Consider the following 23,331-nt stretch of genomic DNA (forward strand, 5'->3'; position numbering starts at 1 on the left):
TGGCAGGGATTGGAATGAGGTGATCTTTAAGGTTGTTTCAACCATTCTGTGATTCTATGAATATGAGGAGCGATTGGCAAGAGGAGAAAATATGTGACTCTCCTGCCTTCTGTGTGCGTTAGCATGGGTCTCCAGAAATGGGTGGAGAGTCTAGTTTTGATCACCTGAAGTTGTCTTGGCAAAATATTAGAAGCTGCATGGCAGGAAATAGCCCTGACTTACGGGTGTGCAGTGCTCACTTGTAAAAAGATTCTGTATTGAGTGCTTACAAATATCAATGTTTTAGCAAGGCCAAACAAATTCTCTCTAAAATCGTGGGTAGCAGGTGCAGTGCATGGTGGTGACTGGCATGAAGTCTATTGTCTCTCCTACTTCTCTGTTTATGTCAGTCTGTAACTCTTTTTGCTCGTTATGCTTATCACACAGCTTTTAATAGTTACAGAATGTGTTTGAATTATGTTTGAAATTCAAATTTCACACAAATAGAGGCTTGTTCTTGAACCAGTGTTTGTGTCTGAGTAGCTGGGGGAGGGGGATAGTAGTATTTCTTACATATTGCCTGTACTCACCATGTTTTTTTCCATTACAGCAGGAATCAAAGGAAGAGAGTGGATTGCAAAAGAAGAGAACAAAACAGCAGCTGGATCAAACCAAGTTTGCTGCTAAAAGAAAAATTGCACGTAGGTCTCAATTGTGGGACTGGGGAAATGGTCTGGTGCTGAGCAGCTTCTGCTGTTTGTGCTAGAGTTTATTTCCCTTGCAGAAAGGCTGTGATGTGGCTGGGCATGCAGAGCTCTCGGAGAAGACCCTTCTCAGGGGTAAATTCTGTCTGTCTGAATAGGCAAACCATCACTTGTTTTCTCCCCGGGCAGCGTGTGCATGAACTGGTGCACTTCCAAAATAAGTGTGGGAGGGTGTTGGTACCTTTCCAGGTTTCAAAACTGAATCCAAAAGTACTGTCAGTCACAAAATGCCTTTCTGTTCAGGCCCCTTTGCTGCTGCCTGTCCCTGAAATGTCAGAATGGTCTGACCTGGCAGCTGCCGCTCAGGAAAGGTCTGAGTCGCAGCTGACAGGTCTCTGAAATCATCGGCTCGTGGCGCGGGGGCAGCCAGAGCACCGGCAGCGTTGGGCATCATGAGCAAGGGTGTTAAGAACCAGAAATTTGGGTGATGTCACTTTGCTGTTGTATAAAGTGTCAGTGCACCCCTGTCACAGCCCTGTGTGCAGTTCTGATCTCTGCATTGCAAGGACATGATGGTACATCTGCAGAAAGGCAGCCCAAGCCATGAAGGGGTTGGAGCAGCTGCCTTATGGGGAGAGACTGAAAATCCTGGGGCTGCTTTGTTAGGAGAGGAAGGTGGGATCAAAGTTCTTATCAGGAAGGCCATGCTGCAGCTGAGCACAGAGCTGTTGTTTAAAAGCTCCTACAGTCAGGGTTTCAGGGCGGTCTGCAGTGTAATGGAGAGCACTCCAGACTCTGAATCCCAAGGTTGTGAGTTCGAGTCTCAACAGGGACTGTCCCCTGGCAGTTCAATGCCCCCTGCCATCCAATCCCCTCAGATCTTGGATGCTCAGCAGGGTCAGCCCCGGTTAGTACTGGGTGCTGTGACAGTCCTGAGGACTTCACTGTCCAAGCTCGCTCGGCCATGGCAGATGGACCCTTAGGACTTAAATGGTGGGGCCAGTTTTGCACACGCTGAGCCTCACCTTAAAAAAACAATTTAAAAAAATCCACTGTACAGGCTGGAAGGACACACACCCACATGGGGAGCGCCCTTCCCAAATCTTTGTTTGCGAAGATGTATGGCCATACATACATACAGTCAGGGTGCATTGGTGGAAATAGCGGGAGATAGATGAGTTTAAAACAGATGAAGGACAGTAATGCTTCACACAGCATAGAGTGAACTCCTGGAAGTTTGTGTCACAGGAGGTTGTGGAGGGGTCAGTATTAGCAGCTTTAATGAAGGATTAAATGCATTCATGGACAATAGGTCTGTGAACAGATGCTAAAAGGAACAGACTGGGATGTTCCCACTTACATTCTGAATGTTGGGGATGGACAGTCAGAAGGGACCACTGAGCATGGCCAGGTTGGTTACCTGTGCTTCTGGTACAGCCCCACTTGTTACAGCAGCCAAGACCCAGCAGGTCCCTGCTCCTGTTCCCATGCTCTGTAAGGCAGTGGTTGGTCCATCCAGCATGTGAAATTCAGGATGTTTTAAAATGAGAGAGATGTTGTCTCCTGCAAAACCCAAAGCAATCACTGAACAAAATGGAGCACGCTGGTGCTCTGCAAGCAGCAGCGGTTGGGTTTGTCAGTCCTCACAGGGCTTGTGTGAATTAAATTGTTTTTAATAGAGGCCTAAGGCCATAGCACAGAACAGCCCAGCTCTTTGTGGGAGCTGGAGCCCACTGTGCGTATCTGTCAAACAAGTAAGATAACAAAAGTCAGAAATGGTGGAAGAGTTCTTTTTCTTCTTTTTCTCCCAAAGGAAACAGAGTACCAAATAAAAGCGAAAACCCCCCTTGAAGAAGCCAATAAAATGTGACCAAACATATGGCGCTAAGAACAGGGAGCTGCTGAACTTGGATGTCTTTGTTGCATCATTGAGTCCACAGGGTTTGGGAGCTGGTGCTGTGCAAGAGGTGTTCAATGTGCTCAAGAAAATCCACGGGAGACAGAGCCAGCTCTCCAGCCATTGTATAACAGAGGAGTTCTGCTTTGTTTCTAGATGCTGAAATTATTGATAGTAGTTTTTCTTTTCCTGGGGCAAAAGCTGCCTTTTTCTGTTGCTTAGTGTGCATGTCTGAGTTTGGGGGTACTGGCGCTGCTCAGTCGGAGAGCGGGCGCTTGTGTGAGCACGTGTGATCATGGGGCTGTTCTCATTTATAGGAAGTTATAATTATTTTGGTGTTTGCTTTTAGGCAAATTAAGATTTGAAGTAGTAATTATTTTTCTCAGTGTCTTTAAATAAATTCTTTGAATTGCGAGGCAAATTGGTCTTTTGTACAGATTCGGTGCTTCTGGGTAGAGTAAGTTCTTTGTCCTCAAAACTGGAAAATTTTTAATATTGGCAGGCTCTGGTTATAAAGTGTATCCTCCCATTTTTGCTTTGTTGTGGTTTTATTCATATTAACCTAAAGCCATAACTAAAATATATCTGTGATGTTCCATCTTGACAGGATAAATGGAAATACAAAACCTAAAGAAATCTCTCTCTTTTTCCAGAGGAAGTCTGTGCTTTAAAGCACATTTGAATGTTTTTACTGTAATTGTTCTTTGGATATGTGGGAATACTGAGATCCTGCATTTCTGTTATTTTTGAGTAAATCTCTTATTAGTAAGCGTTAGAACTACAGCTAGTGGGGTTTTACATCTAATTCACTTTGCAAATGTCAAAATGGAACATAAATCGCTTCACAAATTGCCGTATTAGCATTTAAAAAGGCTCTGAAATGCTTTAATTTGTTTAGGGCTGTAGTATCTTAAAAACAGTTTCTTTCTGACCCCTCCTTCCCATCTGTGGATGCCTTGGATGCCCTGCTCTCCAGAGAGGCGCTGGGATTTCCCGCTGCGTTGGGATGGACGTGTGACGAGTGGATTTTGGAGTGTGAGACGCAGAGTTCCCAGCTGGAAGTGCTGGTGGTTCCCCACGGGAATGGGCTCCAGCGAGACAAGTGATGAGTGTGAGCTGAGCGGGGTGGTCCAGACGGAGAGGGATCATTCCCCCCAGGGGCTGTGGGAACTCCTGCCCCTCTGGCACGCTCTGGGAACAAGGCTTGTCTGTGCCGCGCTGCCTGGCTCTGTTTGCACACACCGGTCGGGGACTAACACAGAGCTCTGCATTTCTAATCATCATAAATTATGACCGGTGCAATCAGCATCAAGTTTAATAAAACACACGGTGCTGAGAAGTGATCAGTCCTGGAGCACGAAATAGTGTCAGCTCTGCTTAAAGCAGGTCAGGTCTCCTGGAAGATGTGAGCAGAGCTGCTCTTTGCTCTCCCCACCGTAATACTAGGTGGATTTAAACTCGAGATTTCCCTGTCTCCGGAGCACCTACTCAACTGGAACGTGCACTAAGTGCATCTTGTTTGTCACTGGTTTCTTTGCCAGAGGCAGCATTTGTCTGGCACATTCCCTGTCCCCAGAGGGGAAATTGCTGTGCCAGGGAGGGAGAAGAAAACAAAATGTACAGCAGTAACTCGCCAAAAAATGTTTCTTTTTATTAAGCTTCATGGATGTTGATAGCCTGGACTGGCAAACACTCAGGCCCCTGTTGAAGCACGTGGAAAGTCGTGTGTTGTGGGATGCTGGTCACGTGCGCTGGTTTTCGTGCATGTGTCAGAGTTTGGAATCAGGATCAGGATCTGGCCTGATTGCTGGGATGGTTTGGGCAGGGAAACAAATCAGCACAGACTTCCCAAATGCTTGGAAGGTGTTTAGTGTTGTGGAAACAGAAAAGACTGGACATGGCACTTAGTGCCATGGTCTAGTTAACAGGGTGGTGATCAGTCAAAGGTTGGACTCAATGATCTTGGAGGTATTTTCCAACTTAATTTTGCTGGTGTTCTTGGAGATGGGATCCTTCTCCATGCACTGGACTGTCGTGTGCTTTCCATTAAAGGATGCTTTTTTTTTTCCCTGGTCCCTCCTGGCTGTAACATCATAGAGTGACTTTGTCCAAGGACAAAAGATCCCCATGAGCCCTGAGAGCACTGCAGTCTGCTTTCCCTTCAACCTCTTTCTTAATTTTAAAAGGAATTACCCCCCCCAAACCAACAATCTTCAGCTAAGTGCTGATTTAGTAGGACATATAAAGAAATCTGAGGGTAATCAGAGCAGTCCAAAAATGCTTCAGATCCTGCTTGAGGGGGGGAAGCATGGATGTGCCGTTAGCCAGGAGCTGGGGGAAGGGCAGAGCAAAGCTGGCTGCTCTGTGGATGCTCCTCATTGCAGCAGTGCCATCATGCACAGACTGTGCTACGGCCAGAGCAGTCCCCAGCTGCTTCCAGGGTGGTTGTGCTGCTGTGTTTGGGTGGTAGCTGGTAGGAAGAGGATGGGATAAAAAATGGGGGCCTGCAACTTCTGAACACATCTTTATCCAGGGAAAGGTCTGTCTGTGAAGCTGCTGCAGCAGAGGCATGTTTTGTGCTTGGACAGCCTCCCTGTTCAATGACATGTATTAAAGATGTTGTAGCCCGTCAGAGAGCGCAAGCCTTTGGTTCATGCATGAGATGGCGCGTGCAGGATTCTGCCTGGAGGAGGGAGCGGGTTCTGAAGGAAATCTGTCAATTTGTTTCAAGTGAGAAGATGTATTTTTCAGCTCCTGTGAGTGCTATTGAGTTGTTTTTCAAGCTACACTCTGTTCTGCAGGCATTGTATATTTTAAGCATAGTGGAAGTGTTGGACTGGATCTAAGTAAATAAGTGTTTTCCCAAGTAACTAACTGCTTTGTTTCTGAGTAGCCAGGCTTTTGGTTTGATTTGAGCGAGGAATATTTCAGGATAAAATTTTCTGCTGAAATAGCAGTTATAACTGTAGGAAACCTGTTTCCCATGCATGACTGACTTAGTGATGCAGTGGAGTGGTGATGTGAGCAGAAGGGGGATGTATGCATGTGAAAGATCCTTTATAATACTACTAAGCAAGTAACATTATCCTCCACAGAGCTTTCCACCTGCAGCTCAGGGTGAACAACATGTAGCTCTTTTTCTCTCAGGTAGGTCTCCTGTGGTATTGTCGGTATCTGTGTGTCTGAAGGAACTGAGGTGTGCTACTGGTTAGTAAAAAAGTGTCTTAAAGAAGATGGGTTGTTTATCCTGCCTTTCTGCTGAGCCTGTCCGATATAAAAATGAGCACACTTTGGAAATCTCTCCTTTTCTTCTCTACTTGAACAGGCATTCGGCAGCTGCAGAGTGTGTTGTTTGATGCCAAATAAAATGTCACGTTGCAGATCATACACCCCGGGAATGGGAGCTTAGATTGCTGTAGAAACTTGAAGTTCCTCACCTGGGTTACTTTTCTCATTTAGTGTTGTCTACTCCAGTTTTGGTGACACCTTTTAGGAAAGCTGAGGTTTAGATGTTTTGCTCTGCATTCCTCTTGGGGAGGTGGAACCTTTATGCATTTCTCCCAACATGCTGGATATATGTTGGATGTTTATGTACTCCTGCAGCTGTGGCTTGATGTTATCCTATTTCTTCTGCTGTAGAGATGACTGAAGAGGAACAGTTTGCACTGGCCCTGAAAATGAGTGAGCAAGAAGCTAGACAAGTGAACTGTCAAGACGAGGAGGAGCTCTTGAGAAAGGCCATTGCTGAGAGCCTTAACGTAAGTGCGCTTCTGTGAAGAGCCTTGCTAGGGTTCTTCAGCAACATTGCTTGCTGTGCTTGCTTTGCCATGCTGCATAAAAGAAGGTTTTACGGGGCGGGGTGGGGGGGCGAGTTATTTCCAGCACAAATTGGAGCGCCAGCAGGCACAGAGTAGTTGCTCTGTACCATTCCTAGTGAGGGACATGTGCACTTCAACCTCAGCTGTTTTGGCATCCACAGTTCTGATTGGGGTGGGGGGGATCTGCAGTCCAGGTGATGTCTGCCAGTGTGCTGTGGGAGCCCTTGGTGTGCTGTGCTGATAGAGAACGTGCCTCTAGTAGACCCAACATTTTGTTTTTCAGAGCTGTCAGCCCTCAGACTCCTCTGATGCGACTCCTCAGTTGTCAATGGAACCGCTGGGCACACAAAGCCAAAGCCAGCCCGCCGAGAAAATAGGCTCTGAGATCCTGGGAGGTCTGGCACTTTGCCCTGACATCCCTCGCTCTGAGTGCAGCTCCCACTCACAGAGCTCCAGAGCTGATGGGAATGGACAGTTGGATGTTGCCCGGAGCCCCCTGGTAGTGTTGAGGTTAAGCCAGGAAATGGTTGAAAGCTCACTAGTATCCAGCATAATTGTGTCTCCGGGGAAGGGCCAGCCTGTGACAAGGTCAAGTGAAAAGTCTTCCTCACCAGCACCAAGTGATTCAAGTAACATGTTACCGAGAACTTCTGGAGAGGACTTCATCTCATTGAGTCCCACCTTTGGCCGGGCGCCTTCAGGCTCCTGGCGACTGACACCTCGCAGACTGTTCACAAGTCCCTCCAGCTCCTCAGAAGCAACAGGCCATGAGCCAGAAGAGCAGCTCCTGCCGTGCACTGGCCATTCTGTGGGAGAAGCAGGTGCTGGTAGCTCAGCCATGCTCCGCAATAGCAGCACCACAGAACAGTGTGAGAGCCCCAGGAGAAGCAGTGGAGAGGCAGGTACCAAACACACCTCACAGCCTGGGCACACCTCCAAAGTCTGTGTTTCCACAGAGCAATCAGAGCAGAATGAGGTGTCTGCCAGTACCCCAGATCTTTGCATGCTGACTGTGGCAGAGGAGAAGCACAAGCAGGAGGATATGAGAGACACAGTGCACTATTACTGGGGCATCCCCTTCTGCCCCAAAGGGGTGGACCCCAACCAGTACACCAAAGTCATCTTGTGTCAGCTGGAGGTTTACCAGAAGAGCCTGAAGCAGGCTCAGAGACAGCTACTGCATAAGAAGGAGTTTGGTAAGCCAGTTGTACCCAGTTCTTCCTTGAGCCAAAATGAGCTTGGGAAAGGAGAGGAGATAAGCAGGGAGAACGGGGTTGCTGAGAGTACAGAAGATGGAGATACAGAGGGGCAGGAGTCTGAAAGTATCACCTGGCTCCACCCTGCAAAGAGGAAGGAGGCAGAGAGTCCAGAGCACAGCATGGAAGAAGAGAGGAACTCCACTTCTGATGATGAACCAACCACTAGTTACTGCCAGGTAAGAGCTTTGCCACTGACCAGAGGTTGAGTAGCCTTGCTCATCTGTCCATTTTATGGTTCAGTCCCTTCTGCAAAGTAGGCACTGCTGTTTAATGCCCTTCTTAAATTTAGGGATCTCTTCCCCTTGACACTCAGTTTACTGTGGAAGGGAGAGAAGTGTACATGCTGACACCAGCTCACACAAAGTAGGGGTCATCACACAGCCTGGCAGTCACTGTTAACCTACTAGAGACAGACACATCCAACTAATCCTTCTTGGAAGGGTGAAGCCTGGCAGTGTGTCAAGGCAGCGAGCACAGAGGTGGTCTGACCACCACCAGCTCTGGCTGGCAAACCCTTATTTATAAACCCTTGTCAGTGTGGGAAGCTGCATTTCCCTTTACAGACAGAAATGTGGGCTTGTCCTTGCAGCCAGCCTTTCCTGTTTGCCCCTACTCACTCCTCTGCCTCTATACGTGCTTCACCCTTGAAAGTGCTCTTTTCCCTTGTGGTCCTGTGGCTGTGAGGAGCTCTGCCTGCTTGCAGTCACCTTCTGCCTGCCCTGGTGTTGTGTCACTGCGGTGGTGCTCACCGTCCTTGTCCTGGTGCTGGGCACCTTGTCCCGGCTCACTGCTCGGGTCTGGTAGACACTAGATGTCAGTCTCTGTCTCCATCAGGGCTCTCCTGCTGGAGCGGAAGGCAGCTTTCTGTCACTGCTATGTTTAAACAGATTGCTAGTCAGATGAAGTATTTATTACTGCTGTATTTTAGGTTTGTGTCAGCCTTTTCCAACCCTCATTTTTCATAATGACTTCACTCCCGGATCATTGTATAACTTTATCTTCTCTATGACTGAAGCCTTGGCTCTGTTGTTCCTGTTTTCAAGTGTATTTGATCATTTACCCTGGTGTTAGAAAGATACTTAACTTGTTTTGTGATATTTATATTCTGTCTTGTAATATTGAACGCTTAGGAAAAACGTCATGTCTGCATTTTCTGGTTGCAGAAAAAGAGCAGAGCAGCCTGTGCTGAAATGTGACTTTTCCTGACAGTGCTTTGGCTTGGGTTTAGCAGATGGAGATTTAAACAAGCCTTGCCTTAGAGGTGATCTGCAGAGGAAAGGAACTGACTCGTGCCCTTTTTCATTTCTTTAGGATAGATACAAAAGACCTCAGAGGTTCTTAAAGCAAACTGCTTTCCTTTTTTCTGTAGCTTTTCCTCTGGAAATAGAGGTGTCATTAGTCTGGAAGATTGGGGTGACTGGAGGTCTGTGGATGTGTACACTAAAGCCCTTGGAAAGATACAGCAGCTGGGAAGGGCATGAACTTTTAATCAGTATTGAAAATTGTGGGGTATTTTTTAAAATATTATCTTTTTAATCCTAATACCTAATTAATTCTTGGAGAGGAAAAAGATTTTAGTGGTGCTGAGTGGTAACTTGTACTCATCTTGGCCTTGAGAGGCCTCTCAGAGCCATAACCTCTGTATAGATGCAGCCTTTCTGATATTTTTAAGGTGAAAAAATAAGAAAGGGGGAGGGGCAGCAGACTTTAAAATTTCTACCCTAGCCCAAAATTTGCCAGTCTTTTATTTACACAAGAGAAAATAATTTCTAAATGCCCTTTGATGTGCCTTATCACACCCAGTGTAAGAGGTTGCTCTCTTCTCTCGCCTCTCTGTGCAGTCACACACGGAGGCCAGAGCAGGTGATTTACTTGAAAAATCAATATGTTTGATGTTTGCTTGTGCCTTGTCTCCGTTTTTTTCCTTCTATCAAATGCAATTCCATCGGCAGTGACAAAGGAGAGGCCCAGAGCAGTCGAGTCTCCAACGTGCTGCATCGCTTGGAGACCATTTACTGCCTATGCTGCCCTTAGCCTGCCCCAGTGCCATCAGGGTTGCTCTGCTGCTGGGGATGGTGGGAGATTTTAGGCTGTGCCAAGGTTAGAAATCATCCTTGAGGACTCAAATCTGTCCTTGGAAAAGCTTTGTGCAATGTGTTATACCAGTGAGATGAAGGTGCAAATGATGTGCCTGCTGTGCTTCCTGTACCCCTGCCTTGAGAGCCTCAGCTGGGGCAGGCACAGACCTTCCACCCTGGCAGCAGCTGACTGCTGCCACTGCCATCTGCAGCCAGGGATGTTTGCACAGAGCAAATCCTGCTTGTCAGGAGATCTCACAGCCCGTGAACCTGCACTAACAAACTTCAGCGCTAATAGAATCAATTCCTTCAGAGCTTTTCAAATAAGGTTAGGGGGCTCTTGGTCTTTAAAAGATTCAGAGAGAAAGGACCCAGTTCTGGAGGTTTAGAGTCTGGTGACCTGAATTAGTGCCGTATTTTGTAACAGATGTACTAAGAAAACCAGAAACATGCACCAGTGTTCATGACCAGGGCAGAAGCGTTGTTACATATGTACAAATCAGGACAAAGAGAAATAAAAATAAAGGAGGAGGTGTGGTATTTTATTTTAATGGTGAGTTAGGCTGCGAAAAAGGAAACAAGTACATAAACAAAACAGAATATTTGGGGTTTGGAGTGATGTTAGGGAAATCTGACAGGAGGCCTTGATTTGGGGCTTGCTGGGGAAGTACAACAGTCTTCCAGGAGTGGAGCTGTTCAAAGTGGAAACCTGTGGTGGAAATTGAACTGGGAGAGTTTGATAGACTCAAGGAAGGGAGTGGAAAACTCCTCGTATTTCTTTGAGAACTATCACAAGAACTCATGGGCCTGTCAGCAAGGACTGCTAATAAACCATTGTAATTCCACCTGATTAGAGAATGGAAGGGGAACGTGTGCACTGCAGAAGAAGAAAGGGATCTGTTCAATGACTGGCATGTTAGCCTGACCTTGGCTTTTGAACAGATTTTAAAGGAAAGAGTAAGTGGAGCTGTAGAGCTAAATGAAAAGTTGGATAAAATGCACACAGATTTGCCAGCTGTAGATTGTGCAGGTTAATCTGTTCCCTCTCTTTGATGGGACAGCTGATTTCCCAGGCAAGAAAACTGCAACAGATTTTATTTCTAGGAAATTTCAGAAAAGTGCTTCTCATGGTCAAACACCAGCTGTACCACTTGATCAGGTCATCCCAGCTCAGGAAAACAGGTTTTAAAGTGGAGTAGGTGAGGGCTACTGGGTTGCTTGAGAAAGTGCAGGGGACACGAAAAACTTTGGATTGTTCAGCCCAGCATGGGTGGAGATGGGAAAGAGCTGTGGTTGCTGCCTACAAGTGCATTGAAGTAGATGCTCAGAACAGGCAGAGAATGCAGAAGGTGATGGACAATTTTGGAGTGAGTGAGCAGTCCTGGGGCTGTTGAGGAACATGTCTAGGCAGCAAGGTAACAAAAAGTACTGCCAGGCTTTATTGCAGGGAGCTGCTGAAACACCTTACCAAAAGGAGGAATGGAGGGGAAAAGCTGACTAGTTTTGGATGGATACTGAGGCATTTTTCAGATAAATATATATGGCAGACTGGGTGCAGTGTCTTGGACAGGATCCGGTGACCCAGCAGACCTCTGTCAGCTCTGCACATTGTTTTATAAACATCAGAATTTCCCTTTCAAGGTCTCCCAGGCGCTGCCTGCAGAGGATGCATGTGAAGATGGGGAGCCCATGCAAATTGCACAGAGGTGAGTAGGGTGATTTCAGAGTGTGAGGTTCATGGACCTGCTCTGGTGATAAGGGCTCTTTCACTCTCCCTACAGTATTTTGGGGTTCAGTCTCACCATGGCTTGCTGCAGGGCTAGCTGGAAAGGCTGACTGCAGCTACTGCTCTTAGATATCCCTGGAATTACATGGCTTTGGAGCAGCGTATGAGAGAGGTGGGGCACAACTGAGGAGAAAGGATCAGTTGCTTTATAAGATGTGCAAGGTGCATCCTTGTACGAGTTGTAGGACTTGCCCTCTGGAGCTGCTGTGCCACGGTGCAGTGTGGCCGTGGGGGTGGGGAGGGGAGCTGAAGGTGAGTTACAGCGATGCCATCACGTGTCTGTTGGGGAAGGTGCACAGGCAGCATGGTGGAGGGTTCACTGGATTTCTGTGTGTATTTTTATATTCCTGCCTTGCTGCTGAAGAGGAAAGCAGGGAGGAGGAAGCCAGACGGCACTGCCTATCAGCCAAAGATAGAGTGAAGTGCTCCAGAAAAGCCACTTCAACAGATGACAGGTGTGGGACAAGTCAACATGATTTTCTTCAGATTTAAGCCTATTCCTCCTTCCTTGTTTTTTTTTCTTCTCCTTCCTGTGGGATGCAATTCTCCAGCAAAGGCTGTGGAAAAGAAGGACAAATGAGAGAGGATTCAGGGAGCAAGTTACAAGAAAAGGCCAGATAATGTCATGTTTTTAATTTGCTGGGTTTTATAACTTAAACCTGCTTTGGAACAAAACTGCCAACTTTCCTCTGATCTAACAGCATTTGGCCTGAACAGTTAATATTAATATGCAGAGTATGAAAATCCCTCTTGCTTGCACCTTTCTAACAAGCCTTAAAACCTGCCTTGGGGAGCAAGAGGAACCTGCAGCTGCTGCAGATACTGATGAGTTTGTGACAGCTGCAGCCTGAGCTTGCGTGGAAGGCAGTGAGGTGTGCACTCTGCAGCGCTGGCCTCTCGCCTGCTTAGGGCAGAAGAGGCCAGGATATGGAAAGAGAGGGACCTCTTCACTTTGGTGTAGCTGATGGGGTTAGTCTGGGACATTCCCCAAGCTGCCCAGGAGCTCCTGTCTGCCTGCCTTGGAGTGGGATGCACCTGGATGCAGCGGCCCCTCCTTGAGCAGCTGGAACATCTGCAGCAAGACAAGAAATGGCTGCAGTCTTTGCAGTTTTGTGCACATTAAGTGTTGCCATCTGGCTCCTGGTAACTTGCCAGCACAGGCCCCTCCTGGGTACGGGCTCAGGCACCCCGACTGGCTGGCCTCAGCCACACTTAATAGGAAAACACGGCGCTCAGCTGCCTGCAGGGAGGGGAGCAGTTTAGGAAGTGCCAGCCCTGGGAAGAGGCTGTTTTGCTTTCTGTGGGCCTCTCTCCCTGCTTGTTTTACGCTTTGTATGGAACATGGAAGATTGGGGTTTTAATAAATGATTATAGGCTTTGTTACCAGGAGATAGTTGGTGTAGCAAGAAATGTGGTTTGACTTCAAATTGATTAGCCCATTTTTATAAATGTCATAGCAAGTTGTTTTGTGTGAATTCTTTTGAAGAGAGCCCTGATGTTAGACACAGAGTAAAACATGCTCAGCCTGGATTCATAACAAATGCTTTGAGATGCTTTATTTAGAGAGAAAAGCCACTTGTGATTTCCTATCAGAATTTTGTTATTTATCATAAATCAGCAGTGGCTGTTCTCTCCTCTCTAAGGCCTGTGGTTGAGCTTAATAAATCTTCTGTTTGTCAGTGTGGGGATTCATGTTTTTAAAATGTGTTCTTGCATACTTGATCAGACTAATCAGAAAGCCATGCAAGGCGTGGAGTGTGTCAGCATGGGTGCCAGACTTACTCAGCAGTGCCTGCCTGGTTTGGAAAGACACTGTGCAGTGAGGGCAAAGGAAAAAAAAGGAGGAATACAAAGGTCAAAATGAGAGGAATGGTGCCCAGTGCTGCTCCAAGGAACCACCACCCTAATACTGTAAGGATTTTGCTGCAAGGAACATGACTTGTGTCACATCCATGCTGCTTCTGGCTGCCATGCACAGGGATAAGGGAGAAAATGAGCAGTGTGAGGAGGGAGAGGATAATGTGGGATAAAGCAGGACTGTCTTTCCTCTGTGAGGATTTCCTTCCAAGGCAAAAAGAGGTACAGTGCTGGTGCCTGCACAGCTCCCAAGTCTTCTCCCACAGAGAGTCACACAATTGTGAGCAGGTAGTTTTGCTCCTCTGACAAGAGATAGTGACCCTTTTTGCTTTTTTTGGTCAAGTCCTTCTAGAACAAAAAAAATGTTCCCTTTGGAGTTTTTGCTTAGGATGGCATTTTTGATCCATATTTTGCTATTATCCTGGTCATTTCTGGCTGTCAGCTATTGACCACTTGGAAATTATGGCATCGTCTGCTGTTCTGAACTGTGTGAGACAGGCAGGTGTGGCCCTGACACCAGTTGGATTGAAGATTCATGTTGTATTGATATTTTGAACAGCACCTCCACAATGAACCCGCTTGGCAGTAAAAGGAGCCCTGATACTGTCACAGAGAACTCTGCTGAAGAAGAGATCTCTGTTTGCCCAGGTAAGAGGCACTTGAGAATGTTACGAATTCTGTACTGAAAGTTACACACTTCTGGAATTCAGAGAAAAGAAGAGAATTTTCAAGTTACTTGAACAAAACGAGATTTCTTTCCCTTCTCCCTTTGTCAGGGCTAAAATTACCCAGGTAATGTAGTTTGATCCCCTAGTTTTGGATCCTTTTCCTCTAAGACAGTTCTGTGACAGGGATTATTGGTGACTGGCCGTTGAAGAGACACCAGGATGTGTGTAGGCATGGATGGGTCACTCCAGACAAGGTGTCATGAGTGGTCTCTGCAATGCAATCAATTCTCACATTTTTCAGTGTCAAGATAATGTGCAAAGCATGAGAGCTGAAATAATTTTTGTCTTACATTAATTAAACATGTTTGGGACCGATGAGTTTTTCTTCTTTAGTCTCTCCTACCATGTTTGAGATTGTCCGGTCCAGGGTTTTAAGTGAGAAAGTTAACGAAGAGACTACTTCTGTTCATGAGCAGCTGTAGCAGAAGTCATGGTGGTGCTTGGAGGCATATTTTGTTGCTAAGGAAGATGTGGAGGTCTAAAGATGGTGTGACTGTGAGACAGACCATGGAATGGGAGCTCTGCTTGTCTCGATGCGAGAGCAGCTCTATTCTTGCTTTGTCTCCATCTCAGCAAGTGTCCCACACACTTTCCCTGTGTCTAATCTCACTCCCCACAAAGCTGCAAAGCTGCAGTGGCTTTGTCCTCACACCACCATGCTGTGACTTTAACCCCTCATCTGGCTGTGTTGTTGCACATTGATAACATTTGTGACAAGTCTAAAAAATGTTTTGAAACTGTGAAAACTCTGTTAAGAAGCGTTAAGGGCTAAGTTACATCAACAAGTGAGGAGGTAGTTTGGGGGCTGCAAACCTATGCTGACGTGGAGGTGTTTTTTTGCAGAGACACAGCCAAGCCCATTGGAAGCTGTTGAGAGAGAAGAGCTCTGCTCAGACATCAGAGACGCACCTATAAAGGTAAAAGAGCTGGAAGTTGGGGAAAAGTCCTGTTTCCAGTCCTGCCTTCTAGACCTTGGTTCAGCTAAGCTGTGCTGGCATTTCCCCTTGGGTAGCTGGGAGCTTGGACTTCTGCTATTTGGATCCTCACAAATAGTTCCCTCTTTGCTTTTGTCTATTGCTTCATATCTCCAGTCCCTTTTGGCTTGGGACTGCGTGCAGCTGCTTCTGGAGCCTTTCAGCTCTATAGCTGGAGAGCTGTTATCAATTCCAGCCCAGTCTTTTATACTCGCACATTGCTGTGCTGGAGGATGCCATCAGTGTGGGTGGCAGGGCTGTTGCTTGCCCATGCTCAGGAATACAGTGCTGTGATGTTCAGCAATGCACAGGGACCCCAGGAGCTGTGAGGGGAGTCCTAGTAAACCTCAGTGACTCATGTGACATGCTTTTCCCTGTTACAGTCCTCTGAACTCTGGTGTTTGCTCTCCAACAGACCATCTCCAAGAGGCTAAGAGAAGAGCTTCACCCAAAGACTGGACTGGGATAAAGATGTCCTTGGAGTGTTGAGGGCCAGTAGTGGTTTGCAGGCCAAACAGAGTGTCCTAAATCCATGAATGTTCCTTTCTGTGCAGCAATAGTAAATCAGTAGCCGGGCCATCCTCTTACCTCTCACTGCAGATGTGCTCTGTGTGCGGCTCCTTCCCCTGCGTTGTCACACCTGCACAGCAATTGCTTTGCAGCTGTCACTGTACCAGCACCTGACTTCAGTTCCTGCTTCTGATAAAACTCCCTTTGTCTATTAATTTAGAGAGTGATATCAAAGGGGTTGCCAAGTACTCCTCTGGCAGGGTACATGAATACAGAATCGTACAGCTCTTGACAAGAGGACTCATTTGTGGAAAGCTCATTCTGGGAGTTTGCAGCTTGTACAGCATGTCTGCAGCTCCGATGTCTCATTCACACAGGCCTCTTAATAAACCATTTTCTGCTCTCATGTGCCTTTAATTCTGCAGGTATCTCCAAGCACTGCTCAGTCAATTAGAGACTGCAGCAGGGAGAGGGATGATCCTAGGCTGGCCACTGAGGCATGTTCATGACCCATTTGACTGTGGCCAGGACTCTGCCCTGTCCCTCCTGCTTTGCAGAGGATGCACTGAGTCTCACACCTCTGCCTGGATGGCACAAGGTGATCAACACAGCACAGGGAGCAGGTTCCTAGGGATTGTTTGACAACATTATGGTTGGCAGCAGGTCCCAGTCCGGAACCCACAGCCCTCCAGGAAGGTGGCAGCAACAGCTACCATGGCATCAGCGGTTTGCGTGAGCTGAGCCCAGACCACTGGGACTGGCTCTTCCTAGCAGATGCTGAGCCAGGACACAGGAGTCTTGTTGTTGAGCTCAGCCTCTAGCATTGCTCTTGGCTGGCTGTTGGCTGCAAGTACTACGTCTTATAGGCAATTTTCTCTGCTAAAGAGCAGAGGCAACTGTCTCTGCCTCTGACAGGGGTGATTGGTTCTGCAGTTGAGGTTTTCCAGACTGTTACAGCAAGGTTTTGTACAAGCAATTTTGGAACTGTGGTGTCTTTTGTTACAGAATGTTGCATTTCCATTTAAAATTAGTAATTTACCACCGAATGTAGGCGGGCAGGGTGTGCAGAACCAGTGATCTCCTAAGATTGCTTTAAAAAAGGCAGCTAGAAGGAGCAGTGCCTGCTGCTTTTCCCATCATATTTTTTATGTGTGTTGTCTGACTGGGATAGTGCAGGTTTGATCTGATCATTCATATTTGACACATCTTGTTTTTTATGGCTCTTCTGTGTGACACCCCACAGTGAGGACTTCACACGATGTAGTGACACTGAGACGTGAGAGAGGGGTATGAGTGCTAATGCTGTAAGTGATGTACTTCAGCAGCCTGTGTCGGGCTGGGGGAACTCTTGTGGCAACTCCTCTGCAGAAATCCAGGGCAGAGGGGTCTCCCTGGGAATGAGAGAGATGTTCCTGGGGCTCTGTGCTGTATGTAGCCTTTCACCTGCTGTCTGGGAAAAGTACATTTTGTGAGTCGGAATCTCAGTTTAAGGCCCAGTCCTGCAATTTTTGACATAGCTCCTCAGAGTCAATAAAAGCACCCTCCTTCCGTTTAGGACATAAAATCAGGATCAGATCCTCATCTGGGAAAGGAAGTAATAAACCGAGTAATATAACAAAGCGCTCCAGTGGCACGGAGCATCTTGGGTGACCCCAATTACAGCTTCCCTGAAATGATACTGTTGGAGGAAAGCAGACAGCAGTTTTGCCGCACACTGTCTACATGTCACTGCTTAGGTCTAAACAAAAACCCCTTCCATACTGTTTTCCTATATGTTTCTTATACATACTTAATATTTAAATAGCTTTTATAAAAACCATTGCAGGGAGGGAAAGGTTCTTTCCTAAATGTGGAAAACCCTTGCAGCAAGCCTGACTAGGCAGAGATGTAGTTATGAGTGAGATGGCTGCAGTCTGCTGCATTTGGGAATGTTGGTAGCATAGAGAGCAGGCTAGATCTCTGTGGGTGGGTAGTGGAGCACCTTTGCAGCTGTGTGACCAATGCAAAAAGGAGGGTGTCAGTAAGTGGTAATGGCACCCTGAGAACATACATGAGCTGTGACATTCTGCCCTGGCAAAAAGCCTCTGCTAGTAATTTTGTGTGACACGGATTTTCAATGCTATTGCCTTTCTCCTTGATCGGTGTCCCCTCTGATGATTGCTCCAGCCACCTCCTCTATAAGAGGAGGAGCTTCCAGTGATCTCTTCTTGTTCCCTAAGACCACAGCAGCTTCCTTTCATCCTGGGGGAAGCTGTGTTCCCAGACAGCTGCCTGTGTAGCATGGATCATGTCCAGAAATTGATGAGCACAAGTCAGATGTTGAACTCTTGCTTTGCCCCATGAATTTTCCATCAGTTTCACTTCTGAGCTTTCCTGATTAATGGAAGCCTTGCCATTTTTTCCACGGTAGTACAGGTGATGTTTGCCTTAAATGGTGTGCATGGCTGTGCAGGGAGGTTTCACCACGATTCAGAAGGACATGTTGCCTTTGCAAGAAGAATTGGTTATTAGTGCAGCACTGTTTACTCAGCCAGTGGTCTTATTTTTGACTACTGTGTGATGAAGGAAGAATAAAACTTTCCAAGAAAAACTGAGTCTGTGGAGAGGTGAGTAGCTACCAGACAGCATGGAGCTCTGCATCTAGCTAAAATAGAGAAACAGCACTATCTGGCTAATTTTTCTTCTTCTTCCTTAGGTTGGTGGAGACGAAGATGCTGGTGGGACTGTGTCTAAGCACAGTCCTACGCTTGCTGCCCGAGTGTCGTGCCCACTGTGTGACCACGGCTTTCCAGCTGGGGAGATCGAAATCCATGCCATGTACTGCAATGGTATTGTGGGAACAGAGACTGGAAAGGATACTCCAGGTCTGCCAAGTCCTAGTTCTAAGTGTTTGCTGCTTGTGCTTCTCCCCCTTCCCTGTTGTTATTTGGCAGACAGGTGCTGCACTCTTGTCCTCCTTGGGATATTTGGTGCATGGTGTGTGGGGAGGTTTGTTCATTCTGCCTTATTCCATCTCCAAGCTGGTCAGGAGAGTATTACTCAGGCTCTGATGTCTCCAGCACTTCCTGCACAGTGACTTCATCTCTGATTGACTTCACACAATTATTCACCATGTTATCAACTCCTGAATATTACCCCAGGATCTAGTCCTGGATGCTTCAGGCAGTACTCATAAGATGTGTCTATTGTGTGTTTTGTTGAGGACCTGCAGAGAATGTGGCAGTGGTAGGAAATGGAAGGCTTGTGTCCTTCTGGGCTCTTGAGAAGGAAGAATGTTCTGTACCACTCCAAGAATGGCCTGTGCTCTGCATGGAGTCTGACATTTGTATGTGTTCAAATGGCTTGTTCAGGTGGCAGAGACTGCAGAAAAGTTTCCCTCTTGTTGCACTAAAATTACAAAATGATACCTGTCAATATGGGAGCGTGGATTTTTCTTCTTCATTTGAAGAGTGAGGTGTAGAAGCACGGTCAGAATACCCATACTAATCCTCTGCAGTCTTTTTTATATCAGTTTTTCGTAGCCAACCTTTGTAGAGCTTAAGTGAACAAATACACTGGTTGGTTATCAACATATTCAGCAAGTTATGTTTTAGCTGCTGCTTGAAATGTAAAATCTGTGTTAGCACAATGTCAGGTAATATCAAAGTAGTAGCTTGTAATAAGATTAACTTTTCAGGTTGTGAATATATAATTTTCAGTTACATTCTGGGTTATTAAATGCAGCCTAAATCTATGATGTTTAAGCAATTTGAGCAAATCAGATCTAGTACAAGAACTGTAACTTCTGCATTCCTCTAGCAGGAAGAAGTTTCACCATGTAATCTTAATGCAGAGCTGATGTAGTTCCTGAACAAGAAGTTCTCTGTTATACTGAATCTTTGGGGATGTGACATGGGTCCTGTCAAGATAACAGGAGCCAGCAGAGTGGCTGATACTGGCTGGTGCTTAATTTTGGTGGGAAGTTCTCTCTGTAGGCATAGCCCAGCTACTAATGCAAAGCATTTGGCTCAGGCAAATCATAAATTATCACAGTTCTATCCTCAACACTGATAAAGGTATTATCCATGCTACAAAATGGAGCAGAATTTTTTGTATGCCTTTAGCAGGAATGTCTTTGGCCCTGCGGTATTTGGGTCCCTGGTGTGGCTGGACTGTGAGCATATCCATTGATCCTAGGGAATCCTGACTGTGATCAGGAAAATGCTTTGAATTCTTTGGCAGTATGAGTGAATTTGTTCTTTGCTTTGGTGTAGGTTTTCAGGAGGACAGAGTTCAAGGCTGGCCTCTCCACTCTGCTCCAGACTGGTCTCCTTGGGGATGTTTGTAAGGGTAGTTATTTTGGAATTGCTACTCTGCTGTTCTGGCTTGTTCAGAACAATCCCCCCGTAAGAAAACCAGCCTGGAATAAAAGGGATTTTGCTCTCCAATAATGGCTATAAGCAGAGCAATGGGGCTTGGGACAAAATCACAGTAATCTGGGTTTTCTATTGCCAGCTATTCTTGTATTTTCCCTGTAGAGACCAGGCTCTATTATCCGTAACAGTCTGTGACACCTGTGTTGTTTGCACCCAGACTCTTTGAAGGACCATGGGTGTACAGGGCTTGGGCAGAATCCTGCTTGCCTGCAGGGCTCTGGCTCATGGGGCACTTTGGGCCAGTTCCCAGCAACTGCTGGAAGGCAACAGTCACCAGAGGGGTCTCAGCTGATGGGCTGGTCATGGGATTTTGGGTTGAATAGGCAGGGATGATGTTCTTCTCTGAGCAGAGACTAGACAGTAGCCTGGCACAGCTGTGCAGGTACAAAAGGACTCTGTTTTCAGGGCTGTTACTTTAGCATCCTTTGCTAGCACAAAATCCATAGGTAAAGCTCATGCATGGGGAGAAAGAGTTGAGAGAATTGTCTTCTGAAGCAAATGCCAGCTCCTCTGGGTTCAGAAGCTGTTCTGTACTGCTGCAGCACTGTGTGCTTTTGGCTGGCTGCTGCTTCCTTGAGAGCACAGCAACAGCCTCGTGTGAGAGGAAATCAAAATTCTCTTCTCTAATCCGTGTCCTGATCTGTTAAGAAAAGATGCTTCAGTTTTCCTTTGGTCCACTGGGTCAGGGGTTCCTGGTCTGTCTTCAGATTTATTAATTGGACTTACTCCTGATGTCTCTAGAATTGCAGATTATGCAGTCCTGCAAACTACAGCTGTCAGTGGTTTTTGTTTTAACATTACAAAAGGATGGGCTCTTGCTGGTTTTACTGCTCTTCTTCCTGCTTCTAATCATACACCAAAGTCTCTCAGTGTTAGGTCTCGGGGGGCAGCTCAGCCTGGCTGATATCTAAGAACGGGTTTCCAAATGAGTTATCTGGGCAAGATGAGTTACAGTCACTTTCTCTACATACATGGTCATGCTGGCTGGGTGCCCAGACCACCAAACACCTGGGCAGTATGAAAATCTGATCATGAATTTCCATTTTACTGTGATCTGAGTAAATAAAAAAGAAGAGCCTGCTGTTGTGTTAGCCCCTGTACCAGGCTGGGGAAGGTTCAGGTCCTGGTTTTCCAGCTCAGTGGCTGGTGTTAATTCCAAATGAACAAGTGGATCTGTGGAAGTGCTGTGCCAGCTTCCTCTTTGTTCATGCACTCGACTGAAGGGCTCACTTGTGTGAGAGGGCTCTGCTGGAGTCACCACATCCATCGCCCACTGCTGCTGCCAACACAGGAATCTGCTGGTCTCACTCTGGAAGCAAGTCTTGGCTGCTACTGAGTACAGCAAATACTCTCAAGCTTTGTGACATACTTGATGCCTCTTACCCTGCCATCTACGTGCATCCGACATCTCAGTTTCCAGGCAAGCCCAGAAAGATGAAGATTTGGTATATCCCTTCCTCCCAAAGGCTCAAATGCAGTGTGATGCAGCTGTCAGTCTTCAGCAGCAGTAGTGGTGCTGTTAAAAAGCTCCTGACATCAGTAGAAGTGGCACTGATACAGCAGAAAGAGTAGGGGAATGGGTGTAGAGGAACCTGCATGGCTTCTGAGAAGGGACAGACATTAACAGAACCTGCATAGAAGTGGCACAGCTGGCAGTGAGCATGGGGAAGAAGCTGGTGAGTCCAGCAGCAAGGTGAGCTCAGTGGCCCTGGCCTTGCAGGCCCAGGAGGTGCCTGGACTGGGCTGATAGCAGGGCCATGCTGGGAAGGATTTGTTCCTCTTCCCCAGGGTGCATGCTGGAACCAAGCAGGCCAAGATGGCTGTTAATCAGAAGAAATGCCGAGTGAGGGAAAAGGTTGTCAGACTGTGGCGCATGTCTGACCCAGCAAAGAGCATTGCATTTGAGAGAGTTACAAGGCTCCTGTCACATGGTGGGTCAGCACTGCTCTGTGGTGGGGATTTTCCCTGCAGCAAGTCTTTTCGTGTGTTCTGAACTCCCTTCTTGTGGGCGACCGGCGTGCTTTGGCAGGGGTCATGCCTCACCAGCCAGCCTTGTTCTCTCTCCTGTGCTGCTGCTTTCAGCAACACAGCTGAGGGTCTCCCCGTGGGCAGCTGCAGAGCTAGTCCCAGACATCTCTAATGGGCCCATTATGCCAGATGTGTTCACTGCCTTTGGAAGAAAATAGAACTGATTAACACCTGAGCTGGTGCACAAGGCTCCCAAGACAGTGTTAAAGGAATATTAATGAGCGCACACTGATTTGGAGAGCTGCTCTCACCACACTGTCAAACACCACATGTGTTGGTTGGGTTCTTGGGAGGCTGAATGGCCTGGGGTTTGGCCATCATTACCAGTCCTCCTAGTCAGACTGCCACTTTGAATCTGGGCCAGGCTATGTTAAAGAGAGACATTTGCTTCAGTTCCTACGAGAGATGAGCTGTTGGTATCAGTCATCACCTACAAGACAATACCCACATCCTAGGAAACGCTCGAGCTTGTTTCTTCAGTAGTGTTGTCTCCTGTCAGCCCCAACAGCTCCTGAGCACCTTGCAGTACATTGCTGGTCATGGCTGCAGATCAGTGACTGATGCTAAGGGAAAGCCTATGTCAAATTGTGCATAGATGTTGCGGTTGCCCAACACCTTTGATACGGGGTTTTCCTAAAACTCATAAGAATTCCCTTTATTCTGCACAAAATTTTGTGCATCACTTTCTGTATCACAGATGATATGCCAACAAAAACAGGTTTGTTGTGCCTATACCTTGGATTCTGTCCTCTCTCCTAATGGCAGTATGGCAAGCAGCATCACCAAGCTGTAAACCAGCTCCCTGCATTGTCCCCTTAGCCAGTGTGCCTGAGAGTGCTTACTGAGACATCTGTTTTGGAGCTGGAGTCTTGAACGTCCCTGGTGAAGCAAGCTAAGCTATCTGAAATGTTCCCTGAGGATCTTTGCTGGTGGTATGTCAACAGGAATACGCTGAGAGGAATTCAACTGAAAGGGACAACGCTCCAACAGGCTCCCTGCAGATGCTTGCAGAGCCACTTGGGAAAGGCTGCTTGGGCTTGCTGAGGGAACAGAAATTTTTGGACCCATCATCAGCTGTTCAGCTGGGATCTCACTGGCTACCCACATGTGTTGGATCGGCCGGAGAGCAGCATTGCTCCTGGCAGAGATCTTCATCCAGGAGACCCCCAGAGCTGTATGTGGACAACAGCAGTTGTCACCCCAGTTCATGTGGGCAGGGGAAAGCAACAATTGTTGTAACCTTCCCTTTCTAGTGTGAGCTGTGTCCCTCCCCTGCAAGGGTCTCCCTGCCACATCTG

At 47.0% G+C, this 23,331-nt stretch overlaps 1 protein-coding gene across 5 annotated transcripts in view; it reads left to right on the top strand.

Annotated features, from left to right (window-relative positions):
• UIMC1 (ubiquitin interaction motif containing 1) overlaps positions 1–23,331 on the top strand; it is a 40,698-nt gene that overhangs the window by 11,713 nt on the left and 5,654 nt on the right. For 4 of the 5 annotated variants that reach the window (XM_071569930.1, XM_071569932.1, XM_071569933.1 and 1 more), the window contains exons 3-9: positions 590–680; positions 6,220–6,338; positions 6,682–7,833; positions 11,377–11,441; positions 13,938–14,026; positions 14,950–15,023; positions 18,286–18,454. In XM_071569930.1, the coding sequence (XP_071426031.1) occupies positions 590–680; positions 6,220–6,338; positions 6,682–7,833; positions 11,377–11,441; positions 13,938–14,026; positions 14,950–15,023; positions 18,286–18,454 (1,759 nt within the window). The remainder of the gene's footprint in view (positions 1–589; positions 681–6,219; positions 6,339–6,681; positions 7,834–11,376; positions 11,442–13,937; positions 14,027–14,949; positions 15,024–18,285; positions 18,455–23,331) is intronic. The other variant, XM_071569931.1, reaches the window with a different exon arrangement.

The sequence above is a fragment of the Pithys albifrons genome, chromosome 15 (genome assembly GCF_047495875.1).
Source record: "Pithys albifrons albifrons isolate INPA30051 chromosome 15, PitAlb_v1, whole genome shotgun sequence".
NCBI lineage: Eukaryota > Metazoa > Chordata > Aves > Passeriformes > Thamnophilidae > Pithys > Pithys albifrons.